The sequence below is a fragment of the Petaurus breviceps genome, unplaced genomic scaffold (genome assembly GCF_028583685.1).
Source record: "Petaurus breviceps papuanus isolate PSGF00001 unplaced genomic scaffold, PetGlider_PUasm1.0 229, whole genome shotgun sequence".
Classification (NCBI taxonomy): domain Eukaryota; kingdom Metazoa; phylum Chordata; class Mammalia; order Diprotodontia; family Petauridae; genus Petaurus; species Petaurus breviceps.
Genome location: NW_027185903.1, coordinates 16,022,269 through 16,032,546, shown reverse-complemented (window position 1 = coordinate 16,032,546; position 10,278 = coordinate 16,022,269). Strand labels below are relative to the sequence as shown.

The 10,278-nt window shown below is 38.4% G+C and overlaps 1 protein-coding gene across 1 annotated transcript in view; it reads right to left on the bottom strand.

Annotated features, from left to right (window-relative positions):
• Window positions 1-893: 893 nt before the first annotated feature.
• Window positions 894-10,278, bottom strand: part of F2R (coagulation factor II thrombin receptor) — a 22,889-nt gene continuing 13,504 nt past the window's right edge. The window contains exon 2 of the mRNA XM_069096259.1: window positions 894-4,646. Within this exon, the coding sequence (XP_068952360.1) occupies window positions 3,454-4,646 (1,193 nt within the window). The 3' untranslated portion in view covers window positions 894-3,453. The remainder of the gene's footprint in view (window positions 4,647-10,278) is intronic.

The window sequence follows — 10,278 nt, the reverse complement described above, 5'->3', positions numbered from 1 at the left end:
TGAATGTTAGCTTTATTGTTATTCTCATTATTCCAGTAATAAAACAGTCGGTCAATAAGCACTCATTTAGCTCCTGCTCTATGCCAGGAATTGTGCTAAGTGCTGACGATACAAAAAAAGGTAAAAGGCAGTCAAGGACAACATGGAAGTTGTGACATGTACTTTTTAAAAAATCGGTGCGGCTTGCTTCTCGGCTCTTAGGAAATGGGGGTTCAGGATAATACGCTTTTAATTCCCATCAAGTCAGCTCAGCCAGCTGAGGCTAAATTACGGGAAAGTGCTGATAGATCACCAATTAATATCTTCCATCATCTACTTCAACTTATGCTAAATTGGGAAATATTAAACAATGTTTCATCTAATAATTTATTTCAAATGATCCTTTATTTTAAGGGACCTAAATATTTATTTCTCATACATAGCTGCTCAAGATGAGCAAAGGTTAATAATTGTTTTTCTCTCAGTTCATAAGCAATAAATAAAGATTTGTACCAACCTGGGGTTTCAACATGTTCCTTTCTAGCTCTAGGGTCATCGTTTTGTTTCTTCTTCTTCTTAATAGACCAGGTTCTTAGCTCTCATATTTCTATCATGCTTTCAGACATTCCTAATATCAGTTATTTTTAATATCATTTCTTTTTTTTGTGTATGTGTTTTTGGAGAGCAGGACAATTGGGGTTAAGTGACTTGCCCAAGGTCACACAGCTAGTAAGTGTTAAGTGTCTGAGGCCGGATTTGAACTCAGGTCCTCCTGACTCCAGAGCTGGTGCTCTATTCATTGCACCACCTAGCTGCTCCTTTAATATCATTTCTAATGATAATTTAAGAGAAGGGGACAAAAAGCCTCACTATAAATTTAGCTAGACTGGCATCTCTTCCAAACATATCCCAAACACATTTTACAAGTTTATTAGTGTAGGTTAAATGAAATTCCAAACAATAAAAATGAACACAGTGACACATTACTTTCCAAGCACAGATAATACACAGATACTTCTGTTAATCCAGGTCAGCTTAATATTATACACAGAATGAATAAGTCATAATACACACTAAAACCTCATTAATTTGAAAGAGGATGGCATAAAGTCACTCCAACTTGGAACTAGATAATGTTATAAATATTGGGAAAGACACATAGCTTTGCTACTTTAAAATGTAGAACTGTGATATTACTAGGTGATCCTTAGCTTCATTCCTGCTTAAGTGACTTTATCAGAAAGATTTGTTTTGCACAAATCAAAGAAACTCCCTCGGTAGCTAATCTTTGCTTATATTGTAATTCTTTTATTGGTATATAAATGGTTATTTATGAAGTGTTTGACAGAGTTTATTCTTTTAAAAAGGTCAAAATTTCCCTGCCAGTCTTGTTGAGAGAGTTTATTTGATTATCAGGTCCCTTTTTTTTTTCCCCACAGACAATACAAAGATAGACTTTAACTTGATTTACAAATTAGAAAGGTCTAAACAAATAAATCTTCTGTACTTTACAATCAGACTACAGTGATTTTTTAAAGAAAAGGTTTTTAATGAAATCCTTTAAAAATCACCATAGGTTTAGGTTTTTCCAAATAATTAAAAAAAATGAAAACTACACATGTACTATAAAAAGTGGGGGGTCATAAGTACCATAAAGATGTAAGTAGAAAAGAAAGTTATTTCATACAGAATTATGGAAAATAAATGAATGGAAAACAAAAAAATGTCCTCTGATTTCATAGACATTAAATTCCATTAATTCTTCTTATATAACCATTCCAAAGTTTTCAACTTATTATTGAGAAGGAGCTGATTAAAGATAATTCCTTCAAAAAAACATTCACAAGTAGATGGTGTTCAAAGTAATGCAGGTTGAAGGAGCTATTTTCAAAAGCATACCTCTGTTGTTTTACTCTCTTTTCATCTTAACACCATCAGAAACAACACAAGTTGTCAAATCTCTTTCCATGACTGGCTTTACAGACGTCATACAAAAACATGTGTGAGTCACATCCTGCGAAATAAGTTTCTAAATGTGATAACTGATACTTTTGTAGGAACATGAAACTTGTGTGATAAACAATGTAAATGATCTGTCCTTTCCATGCTCCTAGGGCATATGACCTGCAAATGTAGATCCATTATTCAGAAACAAGTTTTCTGGTACCCTGTGTCCTTGTTTACACATCTGGTCCTAATAGGCAAGATGGATTACAGGATGCTAAGAGCCCTGCCTGTTGTTTCGGTGGTGATGACTGCTGCATCTGGCATCTTATTCCAGGAGGGCTCCTGATCTACCTCAGACAAACCACAGAAACCTCACTCACTACTTCCAGTTTTCCATTACAATGCTGATTTGGGGTGGTAAGAACCACTCTCACGGGCACTTAATCGCTCCTCATAAACCCAGTGCAATATTTCATTTTTTGACCCAGATGAAGATAAGGAATCTATGACTCTTTCTCAGAGTTTCTTGGGGAACTGAAAGGTTAAATTAACTTACTCCAAAGTCATCCAGTTAGAATATGTCAAGAATAGGACTTGATCTCTGGACTTGCTTCTCTATCCACTACAATAGCCTACCTCTAAGTGCAAATTTACAATTTTAAATGCATAATTATGCAATACTTCTCCACTGCCCCACGAATACCATATATGCTTTCATCCTAGGTCTATTTGTGACTTCTTCATTCTGCTGAGATACTTGCTTACAAACATAGTTTTTGATTTTTTTTAATGACTGAAAACAATCTTTAGAGCAGGACTGCTAAAAAGGTAGTCTTTTCATCATTTCAGCTATTTTAAGACTTCACATTTTAATTTTCTCTTAAAAACTTAAGGTTCAGATTCTGTTATTATACTGTAAATATCTATTAGTCCCAACCACTGCTTGAAAAGCTTTAAGTGAAAAGACTCTTGTTGATTATAGTTGTCCATGAAAGCTGCACAAGTCTATGCCACCTTTCTAAATTAATGTAATTAAAGAAATGGTTGCATCGCCAGTCACGTTCTATGTGTTGGTCAAGACTACATCATCTGAAAAAGCTCACAAAAACCAACTTAGATATAGAATTTTCAGTCACAGAGGTTATTGTTACATAATATGGTCACAGAATTTTCGAGCTAGAAGGGACCTTGGGTGTCATTTGGTCCAAATCAAGAAAAAAAAAAGAAAATGGTTTTCAAAGTGCCTGTTGTATAGTACACTGCAAACATGTCAAAGAGATAGCCTCTTTATGGCATTCGGCCTTATAATAATGCTCACAAATGTGCTCCTTCAATAACACTGTCATTAATGCCTACGTTATCTTTAGTGAAAAACATCCATGCTCAATGTCTGTGGTTAAGAAGGATGCATTGTAAGATATCTGCTCTTTTAGCTAGTGAGATTAATACTTTTTGACAGGTGCTAAATGGAATCTCAAATCTGCTAGCTGATTATTTTTTAATACAACGTCAAAATCAAATCTCTAGCTAAGTTAACAACTTTTTGTATATGCTGTTACTCAAGTTGGTGGAACAAGTATCCATTTTACTAGCTCTGGTCATCAACTGGCCACTGCTGTTGAAGCTGCCTGGATCAGAGCTGTCTCTGCAGCACAAGAGACTTCGGAGATATCTCTGGCAATCAGAAGAAGCATAATAATAAATCAAGGGGTCAATGCAACAACTTATGCTGCTGACGCACACACAGAGAAGGTAGATAAAGTAGATTTTCTCAGTTGTGCTGCTATAAATTAATGAGGAGTAATGGATGATCAGAAAGACATTTGTGGGTCCAAAGCAAATGATGAAGATACAGAACACAGCTGCAGACAAGAGTAAGGCCCGGGTCTTTTTGCTACGGTTGGCAATGGAAGAAGAGCTAAGACACCGGATAATTGACACATAACAGACTGTGGAAATGACTAATGGTATACAAAAGAAAATCGAAGAGAAAGCCAGGAAGTAGTGGACAAAATACCCTTCAAGCAGATTTTGGTTTAAGACATCATGGCAGGTGGTTATATTTAGCCCAGGGATTTCTTTTGTTTGTTCTTTGATAACAAGAGGTACGATCCCACCTATGGCAATACTCCATATTGCCAGACAAACGAATGAAGCACGCCCCAGGGTGCGCCAGGAGAGAGATTCAATCGGATAGACCACAGCCAAGAAACGGTCCACGCTTATGGCTGTCATCAACATTATTGAAGCATACATGTTACAGTAGAAAGCCGCAGTGACAAAGCGACACATTCCAGATCCAAATGCCCAGTCACTTCCAGAAAAGTAGTAAGCTATTTTAAAGGGTAGAATACTCGCAAACAGGACATCTGCAGTAGCTAGATGCAGCATGTATACGACAGCTGGCTTCTTGATCTTCATTTTCACCAGGAACACGATGATTGCAATGATATTTAAAGGCAGACTTATCACAAATACTACAGTATAAACTGAAGGAATGAAGAGAGTCAACCAGGGACCAGTCAGATATCTGGTGGCACCTTCAGATAGATGTTTGGGTTGTGGCTTTTGAATATGACTTGTCTTATTGATGGAAGCTGGTGTGTTTTCAGGAATGGTTTCTTGATCTTCCTCCCAGGAGGCAATTGATTCATAATCTTTAGGGATATCCCTGAATAGAAATGTCTTTGGGCCCGGAGTAACATTATTTTCCTCAGAGTCTGGGGGAAAAAAAAAGGAAGGAAAAGACAAAATATTAGAGATGAGAGGAGAAGGTATGAAAAATTCACTTTTGTTTATTTCTGATAGCTCATTAGTAAAAGCTGTAGCATAAATCCTAGTTACTTTAGAGGTAATATGGTATAATACAAAGACCCCAGGATTTAGAATCCACGGACATGGGTTCAAGTCTTTGCTTGGTTACTCACAACCCATGTGATCTTGGGCAACAGACTAGATGGTTGTTTGGGCCCCTTCCAATGCTAAATCTGATTATCCTATAGCAGCTAGGTGATACAATGCATACAGTGTCAGGCCTGGAGTCAGGAGGACCTGAGTTCAAATCCAGCCTCAGACACTTATTATCTGTGTAAACTCTGTTTGCCTCAGTTTCCTCATCTGTAAAATGAATTGGAGAAGGAAATGGCAAACCACTCCAGGATCTCTGCCAAGAAAACTCCAAAGGGGGCCACAAAGGCTCAGATGTGACTGAAACCAGTGAATAATACAAGAAACAAAACTTCAGTGTGATAAGGAAATGTGATGTTGCTGTATGTGAATCAAAAGCACATGTTGGATAATTAACTAGTTCTTATACCAAGAGTGAGCAAAATGTTCCTTTGTCTCAAAGTCAGCTGTGAATAAGCACTCAAAACAATCTCAGTAAAAGAAACAATTCAGCAGAATTTGTCCTTTCGGAGCCCCGTGTTGCAAATGCCCGGGAAAGCAGATCAGACAATACAGAGAAATGAGAACGAATAGGGCAGCCCAGAGAACGCCGGTCCTTTTAAATGGCTACCAAGTCTCCAGTGGCTTAGACAATGATACCACCTTATGGTTGTAAAATTGTTTTCCCCTTCCTTCAAAGGCTTTCACACATGATCTCATTAAAAATTTCCTGGGCTTTAGTTTCTCATCTATAAAATTAGATGGTTGGCAATTAACTCATCATCATTCTATGACTCCGCTGTCCTTGAAATTACCTTGTCAAATAGGTGAACTGGTTTTGTTGGCCTCATAGACTCAATGACCACCTCTGTGCTGCAGATTCCTAGATCTACTTATCCAGTCCTGACCTCCAATTTTGCATCTCCAACTGGCTACTGGATATCTCGAACTGCATGTCCCATAGAAATTTTAAACTCAACATGTCTGAAACTGAACTCATGATCTTCCCCTTTCCCAAGTCCTAACCTCTTCCTGGTACTTGAAGGCCTCCCCATTCTCCTATTCGTGAAGGCTGATAACCTAGGTGTCGTCACTGATTCTTACCCTTGCTCACCTTCTCCCCCCATATTCAAATCTGTTGCCAAGTCTTGTTTCTACCTTCACAACATACACTCCCTTCTCTTGTCTGACACAGCCACAGCTCTGGTCCAGGCCCTAACCATCTCATACCTGGGCTATTACAATAGCTTGCTAGTTGGTCTTCCAAATAGATGGTCTTCCAGTTTCCAACAGATGGACTCCAGTGCTTCCCCCACTAAGCTCTCAGCTTGATCTTCCTTTAGCACAGGGCATGGCCTTTATTTAATCAACTTCAGTGGCTTCCTTTGACCCACAGGATCAAATACACAATCCTCCGGTGTTCAAATCCCTTCATAACCTGGCTCTGTCCTACATTTCTAACTTTCTTTATACCTTTATTTCTAACTTTTCTTTACACTCTTGACACACTCTGCAATATATCAAAATTGATCTCCTTGCTGCTTCTCACACAAGCACTCCATCTGAGTCTGGTCATTTTCACTCACTTTTTCCCTTCCTAGATCAATTTTCTCCATCTTCTGCCTTCCCAGGTTTCCTTAAAGCCCAGCTAAAATATCACCTTATATACTAAGTCTTTCTCAATTCCTCTTAATATCTGTGTCTTCTCTCTCTTTATTAACCCCAATTCATTCTGTGTACATTTTGTTTGTACAAAATTGGCTGCGTGTTTTCTCCTCCATTAGACTCTAAGCTTCTTGAGGGCAGGGACCATCTTTTACCTTTGTATGCACAGTATTTAGCACAGTACCTGACACACAGTACAAACTTAATAAATGCTTAGTGATTGAATGACATTATTTTTAGATTTTAAAAAATCAACACAGAAAGGCTATATCTCAGAGAGCATTACAAAATGCAAAATGGATGACTTTAATGACATTAAACTGAAAAGATTTTGTACAAATAAAGCCAATGTAACCAAGATTAGGAGGGAAGTGGAAAATTGGGAAAGAATTTTTACAACTAGTGTCTCTGATAAAGGACTCATTTCTAAAATATACAGAGAACTGAGTCAAATTCATAAGAATACAACTCATTCCCCAATTGATAACTGGTCAAAGGATATGAACAAGCAGTTTTCAGAGGAAGAAATTAAAGATATCTATAAGCATATGAAAATGCTCTAAATCACTATTGATTAGAGAAATGCAAATCAAAACAATTCTGAGGTACCATATCTCACTGGTCAGATTGGCTAAAATGACAAACAGGAAAATGACAAATGCTGGAGAGGATGTGGAAAAATTGGAACTCTAATGCATTGTTGGTGGAGTTGTGAACTGATCCAACCATTCTGGAGTGCAATTTGGAACTATGTCCAAAGGGCTATAAAAATGTGTATACCCTTTGACCCAGCAATACCACTTTGGCTGTATCCCAAAGAGATCATACAAGTGGGAAGGGGACCTGTATGTACAAAAATATTTATAGCAGCTCTTTTTTTTATTAGAAATCAAGGGGATGTCCATCAATTAGAGAATGTTTAAACAAGCTCCAGTATATGAATGTGATGGAATACTATTGTGCTATAAGAAATGAGAAGCAGACAGATTTCATAATAACCTGGAGAGATTTATATAAACTGATGCTGAGTGAGGAGAGTAGAACCAGGAGAACTCTGTACACAAATTCAGACACATCATATCTGTGATGACTGACTTCGATAGACTGGGCTCCTCTCAGCAATGCAAGGCTACAAGACAACTCCGAAAGACTCACGATGGAGAGGGCTATCCACATCCAGAGAAAGAATTGCAGAGTCTGAATGGAGATTGAAGCAAGCTACTTGCTCTCTCTCTTTTGTGTTTTGTTCACTCCATTGATTACAATTCTTCTTTACAACTTAACTAATGTTTAGTGTGAAAATATTTGTAGAACCTATATCAGATTGCATGCCACCAGCGGGGAGGAGAGGGAGGAGGAGAAAATTTGGAACTCAAGGGATTGTGGAACTGAATGTTGTAAACTAAAAGTAAATAAATAATTTTTAAAGGCTATATCTTCCTAAAGTTATACATCTAGTTATGAAGAGTCAGAGGTATAAGTCAGATTCCCAAATGACAGCCTAGTACTCTTTCCATTACATCAGTATAATGAATTTTTGTTCCAAAATACCTTCCCCCCTACTGTGCTTTGTCTATTTAGCATGGAATATAAGGTGGCCCTCTTACTGAACTTTAGGGAGTGATTTAAAAAAAAAAAACAGCACCTATAAACATGCCTGTAATATGCCTATCACAGTCTCCTCTGGGACCACTTCAAAGGCATCCCCAAGTCTCCTTTCCCGGAAATCCATGTAGCTATCATGGTGGCTTCAGGATCACAAGGACCTGAGAGGTCATGTATGCCAAGGTTTCTTATCTCTTTTTGTGTCATTATAGCAGCAAGCACACTAGCATTCCCAGGGTGGCTGCCAAAACAGGTTCTTAGATCTACTTTTTGGAAGGAAAGTAACTCAAAATGGCTTAACAATTTTGTTTAGGGGCGGCTAGGTGGTGCAGTGAGTAGAGCGTCGGCCCTGGAGTCAGGAGGACCCAAGTTTGGTTCCGGCCTCAGATACTTAACACCCACACAAAAATACTAGCTGTGTAACTTTGGGCAAGTTACTTAACCCCAATTGCCCTCCAAAAAGCAAAAAAAAAAAAAAACCCCACCCCAAAACAAAAAAAACATAAAAACAATTTTGCTTTAATCAACCAAACATATCATTTACCTAGTTCAGGGGGGAAAGTCAGCACCCCGAACTTCAGAGTATACAGAGGTTACAAGCAAACAGAAACATTTCAAGCAGACAGGCCTCCAACTGTCTAACCATTACATCTATACCTAGTCAGTTACCAGAGAGGGAAGCATCAACATCTGGGTTTTTCAAAGCTGGGGGATTCTCAACAGCTGCCCAGAATCTCATCTGGTCAAATCACACAACACTTCTCAAAGTGAGCCCCAAAACAATGCCTCACATTAGGGATTATATAGCCTTCTCCAAGCTCAGAGAATGTAACAACCCTCTTGACCCACTGCCCAATCACAAAGTATCTCCTGAAAAACAAGCCTCCCACCACAGGCTCCAGGTGCACTTAACCTAGAGGGAGGGAAGATCTTACACGATAAAATCTTAGAAAGATGACAACAACATAAATTTACATTCCCATTACAGTCATAGACCCCTTCAGAGGTCTGGTGAAGCCAATGGACCACTACAGGTTACTAATTGAAGAAAATAATGCATTTCAATTAGAGGCTAATAAAAATGAAGTTGTAATTTTTTTCTCATCCAAGTTTGGACACCCTTTTAAATTAACATACCCTTGCCATTTACCCCAGAACTCCTGATTAAATGCAACCCCTTTATTTCACAGGAAAGGAGACTGAGAATATGAGAGGGGAGGCAAATTTTCCAAGGTCACATAACTAATGTCTTCAAGACTGTATACCCCATTGAGTGGAAATGCTTGGATCAGAGCTCCATTTATTCTGATTCCAATACACCAAACTGTAGGGTTACTATGAAAATTGGGGTAGATAGGTTCTTAAAATAGTATTCTACATGCTCCCAGAAATATAAATCATATTATGCAACTACCATTCCTCAATGGTTTGTTTTACATAATCAACAAAGGCAGGAGCTAGAGTTAAAATTAATAGGCTTTTTCAGGTCCACTTGATGGAACACAAATGTTTTACTGCAAATTTTCTTCATGCTACAAGGGGCAGCTGGGTGGCACAATGGATGGAGTGCCAGGTCTGGAGTTAGGGAAGACCTGAGTTCAAATTAAGTCTCCTATACTTACTAGCTGTGTGACCCTGGGAAAGTCATTTAGTGCTGTGTGCCTCAGTTTCCTCATCAGTAAAATGAGATGGAGGAGGAAATGACAAACTGCTCCAGCATTTCTGCCAAGAAAACCTCAAATGGGATCGTGAAGAGTCAGACACAACCAAAAAACAACTGAACAACAAATTCCTTTATACTATAGCAAAACTCCAATTTGAAATGAGTGATTCTAAGATTTTTCATCATTCTAGGTCATATAGTGACCACACTACTTCTAATATTGATATCATTCAGACGAATTCCTCCAAAATTCTTTTGTGTAGTTCTGCCATTGTGGAGGCACGTCTTTCATAGTCTAACAGCTCATGAAAGCCTACAGAAAAGTACTGAGTGAGAAATTGAAGGGCAGCTAGGTGGCACAGTGAATAGAGCACCAGTCCTGGAGTCGGAAGGACTTGAGTTCAAACTCAGCTTCAGACTCTTGACTTACTATCTGTGTGTCCTTGGGCAAGTCACTTAACCCCAACTGCCTTGTCTTTCCCCCTCCGAGAGAGAGAGAGAGAGAGAGAGAGAGAGAGAGAGAGAGAGAGAGA